The 24,599-nt window shown below is 37.9% G+C and overlaps 1 protein-coding gene across 7 annotated transcripts in view; it reads right to left on the bottom strand.

The window, feature by feature from the left end:
• FERMT2 (FERM domain containing kindlin 2) overlaps positions 1-24,599 on the bottom strand; it is a 129,904-nt gene that overhangs the window by 40,760 nt on the left and 64,545 nt on the right. For 5 of the 7 annotated variants that reach the window (XM_043986730.1, XM_043986728.1, XM_043986729.1 and 2 more), the window contains 5 exons: positions 8,507-8,539; positions 8,003-8,228; positions 7,094-7,196; positions 2,836-2,943; positions 1,215-1,349 (listed from right to left, as the gene is read on the bottom strand). In XM_043986730.1, the coding sequence (XP_043842665.1) occupies positions 1,215-1,349; positions 2,836-2,943; positions 7,094-7,196; positions 8,003-8,228; positions 8,507-8,539 (605 nt within the window). The remainder of the gene's footprint in view (positions 1-1,214; positions 1,350-2,835; positions 2,944-7,093; positions 7,197-8,002; positions 8,229-8,506; positions 8,540-24,599) is intronic. The other 2 variants (XM_043986732.1, XM_043986731.1) reach the window with 1 other exon arrangement.

Below are 24,599 nucleotides of genomic sequence, written 5' to 3' on the forward strand. Positions count from 1 at the left end.
ATAAAAGAATGGCAAGATTTGGAAAGGCTTTAGAACAATAAGATTAAAAATTTTGGGGGGGGGGGTACAGCTAGGTGGCATAGTAGATAAAGCACTGGCCTTGGATTCAGGAGGACCTGAGTTCAAATCCAGCCTCAGACACTTGACACTTACTAGCTGTGTAACCTTGGGCAAGTCACTTTAAACCTCATTGCCCCTGCCCCCCCCCCCAAATAGATGTGGTCATACCTAATACTCACAATCTTTTTTTTTTTTTAAGTGAGGCAATTGGAGTTAAGTGACTTGCCCAGGGTCACACAGCTAGTAAGTGTTAAGTGTCTGAGGCCGGATTTGAACTCAGGTACTCCTGACTCCAGGGCCGGTGCTCTATCCACTGCGCCACCTAGCTGCCCCTCACAATCTTTAATCTACATGTAATGAAAAGTTTTCAAATTGACACGGGAGAAAAACTATGCTTTCTGCTATTGAAGATGCTTTCAGTCAGCTTACAGAAAATGGGCTGACATACTTTATTGAGTTACAAATAGCAGGCAATTTTCCCCACCTGCTGCATAGTGAAAAATCAGACTTTTCTCAGTACCACTTCAGTCTGAACTCCACTGGAATAAATTGAGAAGAATAAGACAATTATAATACTTAGCAATTATTTAGCACTATAAGGTTGCAAAGTGCTTTGTTATTTTTTCATTTGATCTCATTGCAACCTTGTGAGGTTGTATCATAAACTCAAGTTTACAAATGAATTTATTGAGGCTCAGAAAAGTTAAGGGAAGCCCTTGGTTACATATCTAGTAAGAACTCTAATCAGTGCAGTGAATGAATGACAATGATTCTGGAGGCCCAATGATGAAGCACGCTACCCACTCCTAAGAGTGGGTCTCAAGATGCAGGATGGGGCATACACTTTTGGGCATGGCCATGGATTTTATTTCACTTGATAATGAATATTTGGATTGTGTATGTTTTTTAAATCGGCATGGCAGGAAATTAAGAGACAGAAAAAATAAATTGAAAAACAAAAAGCAAGCTAAAAGGGAAAAAAGTGTCAGAGGTAAGATTTGAATCCCAGTCTCTCCTTACTCAAATGCTAGTGTTCTTTCTCTTATACAACACATATGTAGACAGTCCCATAAAATGCAGCAAAGTTCTACATGTAATCATAATCAATTTTACATTGTTTAATTGTTACATTGTTTAGCAAAATTCACACCTACCAGAATAGTTGATGTTTTACCCCCTTCCAAAGTAATCTCCAAGTCAGACAGGGCAGCATCTACTTCATCAACTTCCTTTTCACTGTTGTTCAAGTGATTCTCTGATGACATGATTGACAGCTTATTGATATGATACTAAAAAGAGAAGTTATATGGTATAATTTCCTTAATACTTAAGAGAATCAAAGTAAGTCCATTCTACATATCATGCTTTTGCTTCCAAAATATATAAATGTTTTATGATTCAGTCTCTAACTTCATTTACAAATTGTTCCTAAATCAATAGAACTTAAAATCAATTCAGGAATTTTGAGGCAAGAAAGGAATCCATAGGATGAATGCCCTAAATTTATCACATAACTATATCTGAAGGATTACTGGCAGTATTTTTGAGGGGGCCTAGCAGAGGTGGTGGAGTAACAGACAAGTAACTTATAATAGTTAGCACTTATACAGTGCTTTAAGATTTGCAAAGCATTTCACAAATGTGTAAGGGGAGGAGAAAAGATATTAATAATGTAGAACAGTTATATAGTATTTTAAGATATGAAAAATAGCTTGTAAATATTATCTCATTTTATCCTCAAAACAACCCTAGGAGGTAGGTACTATTATCATTCCCATTTCATAGATAATAGAAGTTTCAGGACATATCTATCTATCTATCTATCTATCTATCTATCTATCTATCTATCTATCTATCTATCTATCTATCTATCTATCTATCTATCTCCAGGAAGAGAATGTAGAATGGAAGCAGCCTGATTACTATACAACAGGTCACCATCCTTAACACTTAGAATTGACAGTGACTTCTCCATCTTTCAGAAAGGCAAAACTTGTTTCTTGATTTACCTTTAATTCAATGTAGAAAATATTGCTATGAAGTAAGATTTTCCCTAGGATCTGATCAGCTATTTGCAAAGAATGGCCATATTCTTTTGAATTCACCTAGCTAAGTGTTTTATAATAAAAGGTAACAACTTTTTTTTTTTTTGGCAGGGCAATGGGGGTTAAGTGACTTGCCCAGGGTCACACAGCTAGTAAGTGCCAAGTGTCTGAGGCCGGATTTGAACTCAGGTACTCCTGAATCCAGGGCCGGTGCTTAATCCACTGCGCCACCTAGCCGCCCCGACAACTTTTAACAATAGTGTGAAAATGATTTAGAAACTGGGGTGAAGTATTACACACATGCAAAGCACCATATCTTACATAACTACTAAATAACATCTCCAAGCATACTAAGTAAAACCACAAAATGAATAGGTCAATTTACTCCCTATAACACTTAACTTTATATTCAGAAGTATAAGTCATTTGGAACTTTATCTTCAGATTTATTAATATCTAACAAAATGTTTAAAATGTATTATTTGTGTCAAATTTGCATGTTATATTTTATACACCACTATCCTATCCTATCTATGGAAATTACACCAGCAAACAAATAAATGAGCCAAGTTTAATGGTTTTTTAAAATCCTACACATTTTTTAACAATTTTTTGTTTCTACTTATAATTCTCATAGCAAAAGGTTAGGAACACTGTATTTTGTATCATTCCTATAGTTCAAAAAATAAATCAAAACAAAGAATGATTATTAGTCATTTCTCTCATCTACCTGTAATGCTGCAAACATCATCATTTCTTCTTCCGTGCATTCAATTTCTTCTAGGAGAATAGCCCATTTGGACTGTTCATAAAGCTGGTTGATCCTGATTGCATCATACTGCAGTAAATGAAAGTACATTTGTACATTAAACCCAAAAAGTATGACAGGATTTTATAACTCAGAACCCTAATTCTAAAAAGCCATTAAGAAGTTCAAAGATATGTGTTCCTTCTTTCTGTTAACAATTGATAGACTAATTCTTCTGGCGAGAATGTACTTTGTTAGGTTTGGGTATGTGTAAAGACTGGACATACTAAAAGAAAATGTATAAAATATGAAAAAAAATTGTCAACATCAACACTTACTTTTATATCCAAAAGTTTTCTTTGATTTTTATTCAATACAAACCATTTGAAATGTTAAAAATTCAGTTTCCTGATATATGTATATGTACCCCACTTGTCTTTCTGTAAAAAAATGTCGAAATTGGCTTTAAAAGTCATTATTAGTTGTTTTAAAACTTGTTATACCTTTTTAAATTTTAGCTTTAGTTTATCATTTTTTTCCATGAGTGAAAGCTGATAATGACTCCATGGAAAAATGTAAAGTCAAACTGTGAAAAAGCAGAGACAGGACCTTGAAAACTGAAAACATTGTAACTAATCAGAACATGGGCTATAAGTACATTGATCTATTCAATCATATCACTAAAGAATAATATTTTAAAAGCAATTTCATTTTAGAATATGAATATAGGAATATATTTTCCTGCAATTTTTGCACATGTGTACATGTATGTTTGTATATAAATTTACCTAAGTATGTGTATATAAATTTAATTCTGTCAAAAATGACTTTGGTGTTAATTGAATACAATGCTATGTGCCCCTCCCAATTGAGTAAAATTATTTTTTGTCAGTCATTTTTAATTTTAAGAATATATACTTCAGGGGCAGCTAGATGGCGCAGTGAATAGAGCACCGGCCCTGGAGTCTGGAGTACCGGAGTTCAAATCTGGCCTCAGACACTTAACACTTACTAGCTGTGTGACCCTGGGCAAGTCACTTAACCCCAATTGCCTCACTAAAAAAAAAAAGAATATATACTTTAAAAAAACCCAACATGTCTCATTAATCAAAATTATCACCAACATTAATAAAACCACAAATTAATATATTTTATCTTATTTTTGCAAGTATATGTATAATTTAGGTATTCTCTGAATTGCAGTTCTAGTATCACATTTGTATATACCCATGTTAGTGAAACAGACTCACAGTAGATAGAGTTGGTTTTGGAATAGGAAAGAAATTGGTTTAAGCCCTGCTTTTGAAACATATACTAGCTATAGGACTTTTGGTAAGTCTCTTAACTTCTAGATGACCCAGGTGAATCTCTAAGACTGTAAATTTCAGAAGAGTTGTAGATCTTCATTGGGAGGAATTAATTCACCAAGATTTCCCTAAACCAATAAAATTACAGGTCTAGTCTACTTTAGTAAAAACTGACTAAAATGAGTCTAGTTGCTTTAATTGGTAAAGGTAGGGGTGATGAGAGGAAGAAGGATCCTTCTAGAATGATTGTGAAGTATACAAATGTAATAAGTAATAAATAAGCCAGATTCTGTTATTTGGCTCTAATTCACATTTTGTGGGAAAAACAAAATTCTGGCATTTGACAGAAGGGATAATTTCCTCAAATTATGTTTTCACTAGTTGAACAGAAGCATAATAAATTTTTGCTTTTGCAATACAACTTCAGTTTCATAAGTGGTTTTTGAATGACTATAGAAAAAATAACTTCATAAAAATCAGCATTCTGTAGTAGTAGGAATTTGAAATGAAATTGATATAATTTTTTTGGGGGGGTCAGGGGGGCATGGGACAATGAGGGTTAAGTGACTTGCCCGGGGTTACACAGCTGGTTAAGTGTCTGAGGCCAGATTTGAACTCAGGTGCTCCTGAATCCAGGGCCAGTGCTTTATCCACTGCGCCACCTAGCTGCCCCCTGATATAAAATTTTTTGAGAATTTGTCTTAGCCTAGGTATGTAAGCATGTAATATTAACTTTAAAATTCTATACTCCCTATAAAAATTATAACAGAACCACTATAAATACAATTGTTTTCAAAGAAAGAATAACTTATTCCCACATAAACTATACTATTTGTACTTTAAGAAATATTTTCTGAGAAACTTGATAAATTGTAGAGTTAAGTGAGCAGAATCAGGAGAACGTTATATATAGCTGTATATAGTATAAAGACAGTCAATCCTGAAAGGCTTAGAAACTCTGTTCAGCCACAATTCCTGAAGACTCAGGATTAAATAAACTACCGACCTCTTGACAGAGGTAAAGAGGGACATATTTTTATGAGACATATTTTTTTGACATAACCAATTTAGAAAGGTGTTTTATCAAACTATACATGTCTGTAGCGGGGGTTTTGTTCTTTCTCAACTGTGAGAGGAGGAAGAAAGTGAGGCAAATTTTTGCTGATTGAAAAAAAATGGATATTTTTTTCACAAATAAAACTAAAAGAAGAAAATCAGGAAATTGAGGAAAAAAATTTGGAGCAAGTTTCTCTGATAAAGGTCTCATTTCTCAAATATATAGGGAATGGAATCAAACTTATGATTCACCAATTTGATAAATGGTCAAAGGATATGAACAGGCAGTTTTCAAAGGAAGAAATTAAATTTATCAATAGTCATAGGAGGGGCAGCTAGGTGGCACAGTACAAAGCACCAGCCCTGGATTCAGGAGGACCTGAGTTCAAATTTGACCTCGGACACTTGACACTTACTAGCTGTGTGACCCTGGGCAAGTCACTTAACCCCCATTGCCCAGCAAAAAAAAACCAAACAGTTATAGGAAAGAATTTTCTAAATCACCAATAATTAGAGAAATGGAAATGAAAACACCTCTGAAGCACAAACTCATAACTATCAGAAATGACAAATGCTGGAGGGGATGAGGGGAAAATAATTACACTAATGAACTGCTGGTGGAGCTGTGAACTGATCCAACCATTCTGGAAAAATTTAAAACTATGCCAAAAGGGGGCAGCTAGGCGGTACAGTGGATAGAGCACCAGCCCTGGAGTCAGAAGGACCTGAGTTCAAATCCAACCTCAGATACTTAACACTTACTAGCTGTGTGACCCTAGGCAAGTCACTTAACCCCAATTGCCTCACAAAAAACCAAAACAAAACAAAACAAAAAAACCCTATGCCAAAGGGGCTATAAAATTGTGCATGCCTTTTGACCCAGCAATATTACTACTAGTTATACTCCAAGGATATCAGAGGAAAAGGACCAATATGCATAATGATACTTGTAGCAACTCTTTTGTGGAGGCAAAGAATTGAAAACTGAGAGGATGTTCATATTAATTGGGGAATGGCTGAAAAAGTTATGGCACATATGCAATGGAATATTGTTATGTATATAAAAAACGATGAATGGGATGGTTTCAGAAAATTCTGAAAAGCGTTATATGAACTGATACAAAGTAAAGTAAGCAGAACTAGAAAAATAATCTATGCAGTAACTGCAATATTGTAAAAATAATCAACAGTGAAAGACTTAGTAGGTTTAATCTACTACAACTCCAAAGGATCCACGATATAAAATGCTCTCCACATCCAGATAGAGAATTAATGAACTCAGAGAGCTAAATAAAGCATTATTTTTTTCCTTTATTTTTCTGGCTTTTGATTTTTAGAATATGGCTAATGCAGAAATGCTTTGCATGGCTTCATTTGTATAATGGGTATTGTATTTCTTGCCTTCTTAATGCGTAGGAAAAGGGATGAAAAGGAGAAAATTTGGAACTGATAATAAAAATAAAATTTTAAAAAATCAGACTCAAAAAATTAAAAATTAAATTAAAAAAACCCCAAATGTTGTAAAATCATGGCCAAGCTTGATTCTAAGGGGGAAAAAATAAGAACGAATCTCCTTCCCTTCTTTGTCAGCAGGTATTGTCAGACTTGGTTAGTTTTGCTGAAATTGTTTTTCCTTTTTCCTTTTTTATAATAATGAATGGCTGAGTAGGATGACAGTGGATACAATATGAATTAGGAAATGGAGATGAAGTAAAAAAACTCTATCAATGAAATTTTTAGAAATTGGTTTTGTTGTGTTTTTTTTGTGTGTGTGTTTTTAAACACTAAAAGCACAGTTTAAGACTTGAATTGTAAAATCTGTTTTGCATTTTAAAAAGCACATAAAATAACTTCCCTTTCAAAAAAATTCTTAGTACCTTTGGATTCAAGTCAAAAAAGCTATAATATTTGAATCGGAGTAGTAAGGCTTCATTTTCCTTCACATCTTGTTCCATGAGAGATCTTGATGAATCCAGCCATCTGTAAATGAACAACAAAGACAATGAAAAGTCAGAATCATTTGGTTTTTTGTTGTTGTTTTTGTTTTAGTTTTAGTGAGGCAATTGGGGTTAAGTGACTTGCCCAGGGTCACACAGCTAGTAAGTATTAAGTGTCCGAGGCCGAATTTGAACTCAGGTCCTCCTGAATCCAGGGCCAGTGCTCTATCCACTGCGCCACCTAGCTGCCCCTGTTTTTGTTTTTGTGTGGGGGTTGGGTTTTTTTGTGGGGTTTTGGGTTTTTTTTTTGGTGAGGCAATTGGGGTTAAGTGACTTGCCTAGGGTCATACAGCTAGTAAGTATTAAGTGTCTGATACCGGATTTGAACTCAGGTCCTCCTGAATCCAGGGCCGGTGCTCTATCCACTGCGCCACCTAGCTGCCCCTAGGTTGTTTATTTGTTTTGGTGGGGCAATGAGGGTTAAGTGACTTGTCCAGGGTCACACAGCTAGTGTCAAGTGTCTAAGGCCGGATTTGAATTCAGGTCCTCCTGACTCCAGGGCCAGTGCCTTATCCACTGTGCCACCTAGTTGCTCCCACCAAATCTGGTGTTTTTGTTGTTGTTTTTTGTTTTTTTGTTTTCCAGGGCATTGGGGGTTAAGTGATTTGCCCAGGGTCACAGAGCTAGTAAGTGTCAAGTGTCTGAAGTCATATTTGAACTCAGGTCACCCTGAATCCAGGGCCGGTGCTTTATCCACTGTGCCACCTAGCTGCTCCGAAAAGTCAGAATTATTAAAACATTTTAATTCCTATGCAAGGAAAATTTTATCATCTTATCATTTTAACTTACCCTTGATTTATTTTTGCCTTATCAAGAAGAGCTTGCGGTTTGAACATTTTTGCCAAGATTTCTGGTGACGTGATTGGCTGACTGACAGCAAGTATACCTGGATTGCCTTCTGATAAAGCACTATCACCAAACCAAGCTGAAGTTGGTGACAAAGGGCTTCCATCATGAGCATCATAAGTTGGTGTCATTGTCTTACTATAGAGTCCTGGGCTTGAATATATGCTTCCTAATAAGAGAAATAGAATTTTAAGTTTCAGCACTGATTATTCACAAATGTTTATAGAATATTAATTTTTTCCCCAAAGTCAAACTATTTTACCAGTCTTAAAAATATCTGAAATCTAATTATACTTACTTATTATTAACATGTAAGTAGGCAAAACCTTAAAAACAGAACTAAGTTGTTCAGAATTCTGGAAAGAACGTTTAAAAGAATCAGAATGGAAGTCAAGAGGATAGCAGCAGTTAACAAAGAACAAGGAGATTTATTGTAGTAAGGCTCACCTTTCAGAGGGCCGATGTAAAGAACATCAGGGCCTACAGGAAAGGAAAGAAAGGAATTCAGAAGGCAAGAAAAAGAGAGAATAGAACCAACCAGTGGTAAAGAAAGTGAAAGAAGTTATACAAAATTTTACAAATCTTTAACAAGTAAAATTAAAATGTATCCGTTGGGTTTAAGACCAAAGGGAAGAGTTATTAATTACCAAGCTACAATATGAATTTAAAAGATTTTTTTATCAGATTCAAAGTCGTATTCCAAACCAGTTTATTTAAAGAAATATGTTTTCCAACATGAATTATCCAAGGTCCCTATTTAAGAAGTTCACATAAATCAGGAAATTATTTTTGTATTAAGTTATTTTTAAGTAGGCAAAACACTTAATTAGAAATATGATTAAAATTAAATGTAGTTAACCTTAAATGACCCCCAAAAGAGTTGTACACAAACACACACACACACACACACACACACACACACACACGCTCTTTACAGCCAATAACTATAATCTTAAGGCTCACCAAAAAAAAAAAATAAATGGAGGAATAGAACTACAATAAAGAAGTGTCCAATATATAATTTAAGAGATATGTGATGTCATCAGTGTATGTTTCCTCCAGAGGTGCTGACTTCAACTCATCCATGCCTTCTTATCCTAGGAAGTCCTTGTCTATGTCTGGTTATTGAACCTCTATTGAAGATTTATAGAAAACATAACAGGAAGCCTTCTTCTGGTTCCTTTTGCAGTCATCCAGTCTGTTGATGTCTTTTATGACATTTATTGACGGCAAATCATTGGTGGTAATATGCTATAGGCTTATTACCATACATACTTACAACTACACATATTTCTTTTGCTTGTGTTTTGAATTGCTTATATCTTTAATTAATCTTGAGTTGTGTTTACATGCTTCACAAGCAGGAGAAGCTTCTCCAAACATCATTAGGATTGGTGCTAAAAAAAAAAAAGCTTCTCCTATATTATGTAATTTAGGATCATTAAAAGCAAGGTTCAGTTTTCCTAATACAGCCTAGCAAAAAGAGCATTGGATTTAGAGTCGCCTGTGTGATCTGAGAATTTGGGGGGGGGGGCAATGAGGATTAAGTGACTTGCCCAGGGTCACACAGCTAGCAAGTGTTAAGTGAGGGGCACAATGGATAGAGCACTGGCCCTGGATTCAGAAGGACCTGAGTTCAAATGTGACCTCAGACACTTGACACTTACTAGCTGTGTGATCCTGGGCAAGTCACTTAACCCTCATTGCCCCCACAAAAACAAACAAACAAACAAACAAACAAATAAATAAATAGTGTTAAGTGTCTGAGGCTGGATTTGAACTCAGGTCCTTCTGAATCCAGGGCTGGTGCTTTATCCACCTAGCTGCCCCTGACCTGAGAAATTTTTACATGACCCCAAGTACATAGATATATAAAATATGTATAGATAACCTTTTACTATTGCCAAATTTTTTGCAACCTTCACATTCAGGTATGTGATCCTGACCCACAGTTTAAGAAGCTTTATTCTAGATAAATTTTTTTTAGCTCTAAATGGTATACTCATTATCTTCCAACTATTCGATTCTGGGCCCAGTTTATCATTCTTTTAAAACATTTACCCAAGATATGTACTTACTATTCTTTTAAGCTAACAATGTGCATTCTTCTCAAACTTAACCTTTCTTTTATTTGTATTTTCTCTTGATTATATTCAATCTCCCACATCTACTATTTCCTTCTTTGCAGTTTACCAAAAGATCAAAATCTCATCTTTAAAAGAAAAACCTTGGGGCAGCTAGGTGGCGCAGTGGATAGAGCACAGGCCCTGGATTCAGGAAGACCTGAATTCAAATCTGGCCTCAGACACTTAACACTTACTAGCTCTGTGACCTTGGGCAAGTCACTTAACCCCAATTGCCTCACCCCCCCCCAAAAATTAAAAGAAAAACCTCTTCAATTTTATCATATCTTCAAGCCATTGTCCTATATTTTTCTTCCTTTTCTCAACATAACTCCTAGAAAAAGTGTACACTTTCTTTCACCTTACCCTCTTCTCAACCCTGTGGTTTCTGAATTCATCCACCAAATGAAAATTTTCTCTCTAAAGTTACCAATGATTGTTATTTGTCAAATACAATGGCTTTTTTCTCAGTCCTCATCCTTTTTGACATCTCAGTGGCATTTGCATTGACGACCATACTTTTTGAATATTCTATCCTTTCTGGTTTTTGTAACATGCCATCTTTCTGGCTTTCTTCATACCTGCTTGGCGGTGTATGCCAAGGCCCTGTTCTTGGTGACCTCATCAGCTCTACTCTTTCTCCTAAACTTGAGTCAAGTATCACGAACTACTTATGGGCATTTCAAATTGGATATTCCATAGCCTTCTCAAACTCAGCATGTCCAAAACAAAACCCATTATATTTTCTCCTAAAAGCCATACTAATTTCAAACATTCCTAATTTCTGTCAAGGCTATTGTGATCCTTCCAATCATTTACGTTCATAACCTTAGCATTGTTCTTAACTCCTCACTGTCACTTACCCAATATATTTCAACAGGTCTGAGTTCAAATCCAGCTCAGGAAGTTACTCTGTCCATCTTAGTTTCCTCATCTGTAAAATGGGGATAATAATAGCACCTACCTCCCAAGGTTGTTGTGAGGATCAAATGAGATAATAATTGTAAAACACTTAGCACAGTGCTTGGCACAGTGAGTGCTATATAAATATTAAAATATTAAATATGAGTATATTCTACCTCTACATTTTTCATGTTAGATTCTCTTCACTTACATATTCTACCACCCACCCTGTATTAAAGCCTACAATAATTCTTTTTTAGACTACTGCAAATGGTCTCCTACTTGAACTCCCTGCCTCTAGTCTCCAAACCGTCCTTCAAAGAGACTTTATTTAAGTGTAGATCTAGCCTGTTCTTTCCACTGGCCCTAGGATCATCCCTAAGATCAAATACAAACTCTTATTTGGCATATAAAGCCCTTCTCTCTCTCACTCACTCACTCACACTCTCACACACACACACACACACACACACACACACACACACACACACACACACACACACACACTCATAGATATATGTGAATGTAATAGAATACTGTTGTGCTATAAGAAATGATGAGTGGGGTGGCTAGGTGGCGCAGTGGATAGAGCACCGGCCCTGGAGTCAGGAGTACCTGAGTTCAAATCTGGCCTCAGACACTTAACACTTACTAGCTGTGTGACTCTGGGCAAGTCACTTAACCCCTATTGCCTCACTAAAAAACAAAACAAAACAAAACAAAAAGAAATGATGAGCAGGCGGATTTCAGAAAAACCTGGAAACAAATTGTTATTTTCTATCGTTTATATTATTATTTTATTTATGACTTGACATCAGTGACATTTGACATTTATGTTGTTTTTCAGTTGTGTTTGACATTTCATGCCCTTAATTGTTGTTTTCTTTTCTTTTTTTGGGGGGGGGGGGGGAGCAGGGCTATGGGGCCAGTGCTTTATCCACTGAACCACCTAGCTACCCCTGATCCAATTTCAAAAGACTCATGGAAAATGTTCTCTACATCCAGGAAAAGAACTATGGAGTGTGAATGCAGATTGAAGAATACTATTTTCATTTTCTTTTCTTTTTCATGATTTTTCCCTTTTGTTCTGATTCTTCTTTCACAACATGACTAATGTGGAAATATGTTTAACATGATTGTATTGTATTACCTATATCAGATTGCTGCTCTCTTAGGGAGAGGGGAGGGAAGGAGAAAGAAAAATCTGGAACTCAAAATCTTACAAAAACAAATGTTGAAAACTATATTTACATGTAATTGTAAAAAAAAAATGCTAGTAAGATGGGGAAAATCAAATAAAGCTAAGATTTAAAAGGGAAACAATTTTCCAGGAAAAATCTTTGCAGCAAGTTTCTGCCTCAGGAGGATAAACAACATTCCATTGACCACCAGACTACTTCCTCCCAGAGAAGAGGAGAAAGGCCATCCCAGCTGAGTCTCTGGCTTTGGGGGAAGGGAAGCAGTATCATTCCTTCAGTTCCTGGTCTTTGATCCCTGGAGAACTCTAACCTGAGGCCAAACCCTTATGGACAATAAAAATTTGAATTTATTCCTCAATGATAAATTCTGCCACCTCCAACCCTTCCCGCCATCAAACTGAAGTGATCCTGAACCCCTGTCTATCATCATTCAAACAATCTCCCACTGCTCAATTCTTTATTCCTATCCCTCCTCAATCCAACTCACTCCTCTACACTATTCTTTTGAGCCACATTGTGCTTTCTTGAATGCTTGCTTCATAGGCAACAAACATGTTATCATTTTAACTCTTATCCTTTCACACTACTTATATCTTCTGGTTCTCACTAAGACCTGGCTCCTTCTTGATGACACATTCTCCTTGGTGTCCCTTTTTCAGAACTGACTATACTTTTTACACATTTCTCCCAACTCAATAGTTGAGATGGGGAAGATGGAATACTCCTTGCTCCCCATTGCTACTTCCATGTTTTCTTTCTACCAACATCATTCATAAAATCAAGCTATTAATCCATTATCTACTACTAGTTAAAATTCTGGAAGCTGTTGCCTACTGATCTCCAGGAATATTTAAAGAAGCTCCTTCTTTCTTCAATGACTTCAGTACTTAGCTCATAATCTTTCTCTTCTCCATTTCCTGCTCCTCATTATTAGGGGACTTCGACATACATATTGATACTCTCTCAAATACCCTTAGTTCAGAGTACTTCAACCTAATCGTTTCACATAACCTACTCCTCCACTCCACTTCAGCCACAAAAAAGGTAGTCATATCTTGGCATTACCCACAGATGCATCACCTTCCATGTTTATAGTGTCTGAAATTCCCTTATTTGATCATGATTGCTATCTCTCCATCTGCCTTGAAATCATAAAACTCTGGTCTTTGTTTACACCATGATTTCTAATCTCTTGATTCCTCAGTTCTTTCCCAGGCCCAACAAGTGACACTCTCCTACCTTCTCCTCTTGACACCCTTGATGAAGTAGTTCAACTCTACTTTCTTCCTCTAGACTTCCTTAATAATAATAGCTAACATTTACATAGTGCTTACTATGTACCAGACACTCTGCTAAGTACTTTACAATTATTATCTCATCTGATCCTCACAACAATACTGGGAAGTAGGTTATTCCCATTTTAGTTGAGGAAACTGAGCATGAAGGAGGTGAAAAAGCCCAGGGTTACAAAGCCAGTCCTAACTAGCTCACCAGGATCCCCTGAGGCTGGATTTGAAATCAAACCTTCCTTACTCCAGGCCCAGTATTCTATCCACTGTTTCTACTTACTGCCCCCTGAGGATGCCCTGTCAATCCTACTATCCACTGCCTACACTCCAACCCAGATGGTGCTGAATGAAGCTGGAGAAAAATCGTGAAAAAATGCTGACTAGGTCCCATACAAATTTGTGTGTTATAATTTCAAATGTACCCTCACTGCAGAAAGGCAATTCTTTTATATCTCCCTAATTAATTCACTATCTCATACACCACAGAAGCTCTTCCAAACCTTTTCATCCCTCCCCAAGCCTCCAATAGCTCCTCCTTCTCAACTGAGAACCTTGCCTCATATTTTAATGGCAAAAAAATTGAGATCATTTGTCTGCCACCTCTTTCTTCCTCCTCTTTATCTCACATCCCTAAGACGACTTCAGACACAATCTTCCTCTTCACTTTTATCACATGAAGAGGTGGCCATTCCATCCTGTCTCCTTTAGCAGATATACCACTGTACTCTCCCCATCCTTTCACTTATCTTCAATCTCTCCCTTTCTACTGACTGCTTCTCTACTACCTACAAAATGCTTGTTATCTTTTTTCCCCAAAAATGCTTGTTATCTGTGAGAAATGGGTAGTTGTCTCCTCTCAATGTGGATACAACAGTCAGTCATACTCCCCCTGACCTGTTTGTAGGACAAAGGTCTCAGATCTCCTCTTCCCCCTCAGGTTAGCAAGGTCACATGGTTCAAGGAGCCCTGGTCTCAATAAGTTCCGCTCCAGAGTTCTGTCCATACAAGGAAGAGGGGTGGGAATACTGCGTTCTGATTAGCTAGTTTTTGTGCGTAGATTGTAACCCCCCCACCAGTGATGAAAAGGGGGAGGGTCCATTCGCATTAGGGACTAGGGTATAAAACAGGGCCTTCAAGCCCCCTTTCTGGGCACCCACTAGCTGCACACTAGGGTGCCTCCTTCTCATGAGAAGAAAATAAAGCCTTTGTCACTTCACTGCTGAGTTTCTGAGAATTATTGAGAAGAGGATGGATTTTTCCCTCACATCTTAAAAAAATATCCAAAAATCCATATCCAAAAAACCAAATAAACAAAAAATCTCATTTGATCAAGCTATACTAGCTAATTATCATCCCATATTTCCACCCATGAGTAGCTAAATTCCTTTATAAAGACATCTTTTCTTTTCCTTTTTCCTCTATCCCTCCTTTGTTCCCTTCCTTTATCCTTTTCTTCCTTCCTTCCTTTCTTCTTTTTTTTTTTTACCCAAACACATCACTTACATGTACATGTATTCTGTGGGCAACTAAACCTCCCTGTCAAATGTTACCCTCCATAGCAGGCCCAGGGTAAAAGTGTGGGGAAGAACTTGAACGGAACCAAAGTAATTTTAGTTGCTACATTCCATATTTACAGAGCAGGAACCTTTCATGCCTCTGTATTACAGCCAGAGGAATGTTTAAGTATTTTTTTAAAGTATCAAAAATACCAAATAAAATATTTGCTCAAAAAAAGAGAAGGACGCTAGAAAGCTCCATTTCCTTTAGTCTTTATTCTTAATTCTCTAAACTATGTCTTCTGACCTAATCATTCAATTGAAACTGCTCCCTCAAAAGTACTAATGATCTCTTATTTGGGTAAATGAGGCTTTCCCCTCAATCCTCATTCTTCTTGACCTCTCTCTAGCTTCTGACAGTGTCTGACAGTTTCTTTGGTATTCTCTTCTCTCTAGGTTTTTATGACACTTTTTCTCTCCTGGTTTTCATCCTACCAATTTGACTACTCCTTTTCAGTACTGCTTGCAGCTCATATCAGTCTAGCATGAGTATACCACAAAATTCTGTCCTAAACCCTCTTCTCTTATTCTTTATTTGGTGATCCCATCTCATCATGGATTCAATTATCATCTGTTATGGGCCTGGGTACCCCACAAGTTTTGTGGGGTAAATCAAAAGAACCTTCTTCTTGAGAAACTAAACCAAAAGACAGACAGACACACCTAAGGAGATAAGAGGCACTGGATCAGGACTGAGTTAGCTCTAGTACCCCCACCCTTCATTCCAACCTTCCTGGGAAATAAGATTAGGTGTGGCTGCTGCCTTTGTGGCATGACAGGGATGGCTTAAGATGTACAGCCACCCCATACCCAACTTCTCTCAGCTACCACCAATGGGGGATGGTCCTCCCCCAATAAGGGAACTTTCCACAGTCAGATGATCATCACCATCAGTTCTCTATAAAAGTATCTGCCTGTCTCCTGCTCAAGGAGATAAATATCTGTTAGGGGCCCATAGCACCCCAGAAGTTCTCTGGGGCACATTCAAAGAACCTTCTCCTAGAGAAACTAAACCAGAGGACAGACGTGCCTAGAGAGATAAGTGGAACCAGCCAGGACCCCACCCTTCATTCTAGTCTCCCTCAACCCTGGGGAGATAAGATTAGGTGTGTCGGCTTCCTTTGTGTCCAGAAGAGATGGCTTGGGAGATCTGTAGTCACCCCTCACCCAACTCCTCCAGCCACCACCAGTGGGGGATGGTCCTCCCTCACTAAGGGAACTTTCCACAGTCAGATGGTCACCCCCACCAGTTCTCTATAAAAGTACCTGCCGGTCTCCTGCTTGAGGAGATTGGTATCTCAGAGCCATGCTCTGTGCCATGCCATCTCCCCATGAGAAGAAGTCCAAGGAGTTCTCTCTTGGTTTCCTTTCCCTTCCCCTGCCCCTAACAAACTACCATCTTATTCTAATTGCTTTTGTGTGCAAGAGGGTGTAATTCTTTAAAGAGGAATTCCTACGGACCCCAAACCCCTACCCCTATCCCCCTATCCCATTTTCCCCACGACATATCTCAGAGCCATGCCTCTGTGCCATGCCTTTTCCCCATGAGAAGTCCAAAGATTTCTCTCTTGGTTTCCTTTCCCTAGCACCCTAAATAAACTATTATTCATTCTAATTGGATTTGTGTGCGAGAAGGTGTAATTCTTTAAAGAGCAATTCCTAAGAATTGCTGAGGGTGCAGAGCATCCCAGAAGTTCTCTGGGGCACACCAAGGAATCTTCTCTTTGAGAAACTAAACCAGAAGACAGATATGCCTAGAGAGATAAGCTTCCAGACCTCCACCCTTCATTCTGATCTCCCTTACCCCTGGGGAGATAACTTTGGGTGTGGCTGCAGCCTTTGTGTCCTGGAGAGAGAGATGGCTTGAGAGATACATAGCCACCCCTCACTCAATTCCTCTAGTCACTACCAGTGGGGGATGATCCTCCACTCCTCACCCAACTCCTCTAGCCACCACCAGTGGGGGATGGTCCTCCCTCACTAAAGGAACTTTCCACAGTCAGATGGTCACCCCCATCAGTCCTCTATAAAAGTACCTGCCAGTCTCCTGCTCGAGGAGATTGGTATCTCAGAGCCACGTGCTTTGTGCCATGCCTCTCTTCCCATAAGAAGTCCAAGGATTTCTTTCATGGTTTCCCTTTCCCTTCCTTCCTTTCCTCAGCCCTAAATAAACTACCATCTTGTTCTAACTGCTTTTGTGTGCAAGAGGGTGTAATTCTTTAAAGAGAAATTCCTAAGGACTCCAATCCCTACCCCAAACCCCTATCCCCTTCCCAAACCCCCTACCCCATTTTCCCCATGTGTGGTAAAAACCAGAAGTTTTAGCTTAATCATTTGAGAGTTGAGCGCATGCTACTGAAGCGGCTTTTCAAGGACTGCCCTTTTGGGGAGGAGACTGCTACGAATGGCCATGCTCCTGCTGCTGCCTGAAGAGCTGGCCAAGCACACTGTACTTCCGGGATGGCAGTTTAAAAACTGACAGTGTAATGGAAGTTCTCACTCACTCTGGCTTCTCAGTTTAGCTGTGGCAGCACACACGTTTGGTGGTTGGCTCTGGTTCTCGGCCTGGCAGGCAGTTTTGGGATTTGGTGAGTTTTATAATGGAATATAGACTAAGCTTAGATCTAAGATTATTCATTTGTATTTCTACTTTCCTATTTCCCTAATTGGTATTACCTTTTTGTTATCTAATTAACTCCCAAACAATAAAAGCTAATCTCTCACTGATTAAAGCCCAGAGGCTTCTTTTTCTTAGTGGTCTGGGAGAGATATAAGGGAAAAGTTAAAAGGGGAGTTTAATGCTCTTATATCCAATTTTAAATCTCACACATGACAAAATCATTAACTGGAAAAACGTAAATTAAAGTAATTCTGAGATTTCACTTTGTACCTATAACAGTGGCAAAGACGACTAAAAAGGAAAATGATAAATGTTGGAGGGGCTATAGGACAACAGGCATATTGATGCACTGTTGGAAGACCTGTGAATGGGTACAACCATTCTGTAAAGCAACTTGAAATTAGACACCAAAAGTTATAGTGCCCTTTCACTTAACCCTTTCATTGCTAGGCCTATAACGAAAAAAGATTTTTTAAAAAGTCTTTTATGGGGGGCAACTAGGTGGCACAGTGGATAAAGCACTGGCTCTGAATTCAGGAGGACTTAAGTTCAAATCCAGACTCAGACACTTGACACTTACTAGCTGTGTGATCCTGGGCAAGTCACTTAACCCTCATTGCCCCACCAAAAAAAAGTCTTTTATGTACAAAAATATTTATAGCAATTTTTTTTTGTAGTGTCAAAAAACCTATAAACTAAAATGATGCCCATCAATTGAAGAAAGGCTGAATAAATTATGGTACATGAATGCAACAGAGTACTATTGTCCTGTAAGAAATTAGGAAAGAGACGATTTCAGGAAGACAAAGAAAGTAAGTAGAACCATTAGTATAAAAAACCAAACAATTCAAGGACCTTTATAATCTAATAAAGAATGAAAAAAAGCTGAACTAGGAGAACAATAACAATAAACACAAACTTTGAAAGCTACAATGACCATTTTTTCATTCCGGGGGACAGATGATGAAACATACTATGCATGGCAGAGAGTTGATGGACTTAGAATGCAGATATATGTTGAGAATTTGTTTTAACTGATCATATTCATGTTGTAATAAATTTGTTCCTCTTTCTTCCCAATGGGTGAGAGAAAAAATAATTTGTTACTTGTTTTTAAAAACATAGAAATGAAGAGATAAAATTAGGTCATTCTATTATTAGTGTTGATGGAGGAGGCTAAAAGGGTTAACAGATAACCTATCAATAGCATCTAAAAAGGGTTAACAGAAAAACCTAAGAACTGAACTCTAGTAGTTTAGATCTGAGCTCCAAGAGGGGCTATAACTTACAGACCCCAGCTCTGAAAGGGATTAATCGATAACTTAAGACTTGGGCTTTTATTAATACAAGTCAGGGCCTAGGTTCTTGTTACCCACATTAATCACCACCAACAAGAACATAAAGAGGCAGGTCACAGAGACCCTAACAACAACAAAAACATAGAGACAGGTTATAGAAATCCTAATTGATAAATGTTAATACCCAGAAACTAGGCTTGGTTATGAAAAACACAGGGACACTCTGATCTTGGCAAGTTGAGAAAAAGGCCAAATTTGTCCCCAGTTCACCTTATGACATGTAAACCTCAAAAATACGCCTCTACTGAAAAAGGTACCTGCTTCAGGGGTTGGCTTAGGACCCCAGGAACTCCAAATTAGGATAAGCCCTCCCCTGTACCTCCCTAAGGTGGAGATTATTATAATGAGATTGATAATCAATTTATCTATACTATAAATATAACTATCTTTCCTTTTACTATTCAAGAGTTACCTTTCCACTATTCTGGTTCCCTCCCTGTGATCACCCTCAGTATTGCAATAAAATTTGGGAAACTGAGTCACGGAGTCTTGTAATTATTTTGGGACAATTCATTATCAATTTGACTCCAAATTTCTTGCCCACATCAAATCTGATCAATTAATTCCATACCACATCATTGTTACTTAATTGTTTTATGCTGTTACAAGAGACCTTTCATGAAGTGGGAATAATCTGTGTTTGTTACATAAAAGACAAAAAAACAAAAACCCATACCAATAAAACAAACCAAACAAAAAACAATATGGGGGCAGCTAGGTGGCGCAGTGGATAAAGCACTGCCCCTGGATTCAGGAGTACCTGAGTTTAAATCTGGCCTCAGACACTTGACACTTACTAGCTGTGTGACCCTGGGCAAGTCACTTAACCCCCATTGCCCTGCAAAAAACAAAACAAAACAACAACAACAACAAAAAAATATGAAAGAGAGCAGACTCTGAACCAAGCACAAAGCCACAATCCAGAAACAGATTGAAGACAATAATGAACAGAAGAAAATGTCAATTAAAAAAAAAAGTACATTGGCTCAGGATATAAACCCAGAAAAGAGTAAATCACAAGTCCAAAGAAGCCCTTGAAGAAGAAAATGTCTTGCTACAAGCACTACAAAAGTACCTTGAAGAAATGAAGCAAGGGATACAAAGTTCAATGTTAAAGGAAATGAGAGAATGAAAAGGAATGACAGAAAGAATGAAAAGGAAGATTAATAACTTAAAACATACAGAAGTAGGTCTTATCCTAGGATTAAACTCTCTAAAACTTAAGTTCCACAAGGCAACATAAACTATTAAGGAAAAATTTTTAAATAGGGGAAGTAAACCAGAAGAAGGACATAAGATCTTAGAAGCATCAGACTACCTAAAAATCATAACAAAAAGGCCTGGATACTATATTTCAAGAAATTATACATGAAATGTATTCAGATTTGTTAGAAACAGAAAACAAAATAAAGATAGAAATGTGAAAAAATAATTATTAATAATGAATTTCTTGGGGAGCCAAAGACCCAGTTAGTTGCTTTCTCCCCCAAACCCCAGAAAGTTGAGCCCCTGCCTGGGATGAACCCAGGTGAACAAAAGAAATGGAGATAGATTCTTTTGTCTAGCTAAACTGAGCTGATGGGATTAAACCACACCTAAAACTGGACTTCACCCTTTGCCAGAGGGTCTCTCCCATTAGGTCATTAGGTTAAAATGAGGTAGAGCTCATTTTAATTTGGATCACCTTCAGGTCATGTCAACCAATGGAATTGAATGATGCTAGCCAATTAGCTTTGATCAGTGTTTAATGACCAGTCTCTATCAAAAGAAGATTAAATGCCTCAGCCTGGGTCACAGGAGGGTCGCTATCTTGGTGATCTTGGTGTACTTGGACCTGCTCCCTTGGCTCAGAATGCTGTTGCTTTGGTCAGTGTAGGTTTTGTAGGGCTTCTGAACTCTGCTTAAGATTGTGTTTTTCTATAGGTTGTCTTTTCCTTTATTGTTATTTTGACATGACCTGTTCTGGTCCGTTATGAATGTTGATCACTATGGGTATGAGAACCTAACATAAGTTATCCATTAACTGGGATCTGACTCCCTTTTAGAGCTAATATCTGTAGTAGAGCTTGGGTCTTATATTTTTCTATTAACCCTTTTTTGCCTTCTACATCACCCTCATCGTTTCCACCTCCTGGCTTCCCTGGTTTTCTTGAAGTCTCAGTTAAAGTTGCAAGAACTCTTTCCTCATCCTCCTTAATGCTGATGCCTTCCCTCTAAGATTATATCCCATTTACACTGTGTGTATCTTGTTTGTATACAATTGCTTACATACTGTCTCCCCATTAGACTGTGATGGACTGTTTTTGTCTTTTTTTCTAACTCCAATACTTAGTACAGTGACAAACACATAGTAAATGCTTAATAAATGCTTGATTTGTATATAAATACCTCTTTAATTTTATCCCTTTGAAGTTGATTTTCTTTGTAACCAGTACAATACTTTAGATTTATCTCTAATGAACTTTACCTTATTAGATTCAGTCCTTTTTTTCCAGCCTGGCAAGAACTTTGAGTCTGAATGTCATCTAATTTGTTACCCATGCCCTGCAATTTTGTGTCATCTGAAATTCTGATCCAAGTCACAGATAAAAATGTTAAATAGCAAATGGCCAAGCAGAGATTTCAAGTATACTCTACTTGAGATTCTCTAAATCTAGCCTGCAGTCAGTTTTGAATTCTTCTAATTTAGAAGTTCTTTAACCCACTACTCTTTTGTGTTTTACTTAACTTCTCTCACTAGTCTCAAATAATTCTGAATGTTAGCATTCCTGTCACTGTGTTTACTGGAACATGATAAATTCTAATAATTCCTCTGCTACCTGGTCTTCTTGTTGTTTGTCCTTCGTTCTCATTCTCTAAGAGGGCCATGACATTGGGGTGATATCATGACTGACAGTGAATTGGATTTAAGTGAGGGAGGGATGTGCAAGGTCACCAACCTCACTCGCTCTTCCAGAGCCATCTAGGTCCAATGGCAAGATATATAAGGTGGTACAGTGAATAGAGTACTGGCTCTGGAGTCAGGAGGAAATGAGCTCAAATCTTACTTTAGACATTTACTAGCTATGTGACCCTGGGTAAGTCACCTAACCTGGTCTTACCTTCCTTTAAAGCACTAATGAAAGATTTTAAAGATAAAGGGATATTTGGACATGTCTGTAGATGGAAGGAACTACTAGAAAAGGATATCTTAAAGATGCAAGATGAGTTAGTCAAAATGCCCACAAGTGAAGACTCAAGAGGGAAGATGATCTTGTCATAAGACCAAAAAAACCATCTTTGAAGAGCTCAAAAAGGCTTTTAAAAATCAAATAAGAGGGCAGCTAGGTGGCCCAGTGGATAGAGCACCGGCCCTGGAGTCAGGAGTACCTGGGTTCAAATCCGGCCTCAGACACTTAACACTTACTAGCTGTGTGACCCTAGGCAAGTCACTTAACCCCAATTGCCTCACCAAAAAAAAAAAAAAATCAAATAAGAGGGGTAGCTAGGTAGTGCAGTGGATAGAGCACTGGCCCTGGATTCAGGAGGACCTGAATTCAAATCCAGCCTCAGCCACTTAACACTTACTAGCTATGTGACCCTGGGCAAGTCACTTAACCCCAATTGCCTCACCAAAAAAAAAAAATCAAATAAGAGAGGTAGAAGAAAAAATGGAAAAAGAAATAAGAGAAATGAGAGTTACACTACAAAAAGAAGCACAAAAAATGGCTGAGGAAAACAATTCCTTAAAAAATACAATTGGCCAAATGAGAGAAAAAATTAGCCAAACAGAAAAAGAAGTGCAAAAGCTTACTGTGGAAAATAAGGCCTTAAAAATTAAAATTGAGCAGATGGGAGCTGATAACTCCATGAGACAACAAGAATCTGACAAGCAGAATCAAAAGACTGAAAAAATAGAAGAAAATGTGACATACCTCATTGGAAAAACAACTGACCTAGAAAATAGGTCCAGGAGAGATAATCTGAGAATTATTGGACTACCTGAAAGCCATGATCAAGAAAAGAGTCTAGACACCATATTCCAGGAAATTATCAAGGAGAACTGCCCTTAAATTGTAGAATCAGAGGATAAAATCATCATTGAAAGAATCCACCAAACACCTCCTGAAAGAGACCCCAAAAGGAACACTTCAAGGAATATAGTAGCCAAACTCCAGAATTATCAGGTGAAGGAGAAAATACTCCAAGCAGCCAGAAAGAAACCACTTAAATACCATGGAGCCACAGTAAGGATTGCACAGGACCTGGCAGCTTCAATATTAAAGGATCACAGGGCTTGGAATAAGATATACAGGAAGGCAAAGGAACTTAGATTACTACCCAGGATCAACTACCCAGAAAAAATGAGCATTCTCTTTCAGAGGAAAAGATGGACGTTCAATGAACTAGGGGACTTCCACGGCTTCCTGAGAAAAAGGCCAGAAATGAACAGAAAATTTGATCTCCAAATACAAGACTCTAGAGAAATATAAAGAGGTAAACAAGAGGGAGAAAAGGGTTGTTCAATGATGTTAAACAGCTTGAGTTGGGGCAGCTAGGTAGCTCAGTGGATAAAGCACTGGCCTTGGATTCAGGAGGACCTGAGTTCAAATCCAGCCTCAGACACTTGATACTTACTAGCTGTGTGACCTTAGGCAAGTCACTTAACCCCCATTGCCCTACCAAAAAAAAAAAAAAAAGACTAAACTACTTGAGTCCATATGAGGGAGGATAATACTTTTAACTCTTGAGATCTGTATCTCTGTAAAGGTATTGTTATTAAATCAACTTTGATGTGATGATATAAAGAAACTTAAGAGACAGAATAAAAGAAGACTGGGGGAAGAGAGCAAGGGAGAGGTGGAATGGGGTTAATTTTATCCAAGGAAGAGGCACAAAAAGAACCCATTACAACAGAGGGAAAGAAGGGAGGGGTGGGCATTGTTGCAACCTTACTCTCATCAGACTTGGTTCAGGGAGGGAATAAAATATACTCCCATTTGTATTAAAAAAAAAAAAGATGCAAGAGAAGGTGAAAAATGTTAGATAAAGATCCTAGAAGAAGTGTAATGGCATACTATAAAGGCACTAAATAACTAATGCTGTCTTGAACAGCATTAAGAGAAGTATAGTGACATGGGGCTTAGGATAAACCAGAACTTTCTCCTTCGAGAAGCAAAACCAAAGATGACCAGATATCAGGACAGACATACTGAGGAATCAAGAGATGGTTAAAGTTTAGATTGACCAACTGGATTTCAGGGTAGACACACATAAAAAGTAAGGGGAGTAAAAATTCTATAGCAGAAAAGTCAGTTAGGCGTGGCTACTATCTGACTGGAGCTAGGAGAGACCCCAAAGGTCGGGACCATCATTTAAAAAAAAAATCCCCCAGGGCAGCTAGGTGGCGCAGTGGATAGAGCACCGGCCCTGGAGTCAGGAGTACCTGAGTTCAAATCCGGCCTCAGATACTTGACACTTACTAGCTGTGTGACCCTGGGCAAGTCACTTAA

The sequence above is a fragment of the Dromiciops gliroides genome, chromosome 2, assembly GCF_019393635.1.
Source record: "Dromiciops gliroides isolate mDroGli1 chromosome 2, mDroGli1.pri, whole genome shotgun sequence".
NCBI classification, from domain to species: Eukaryota; Metazoa; Chordata; class Mammalia; order Microbiotheria; family Microbiotheriidae; genus Dromiciops; species Dromiciops gliroides.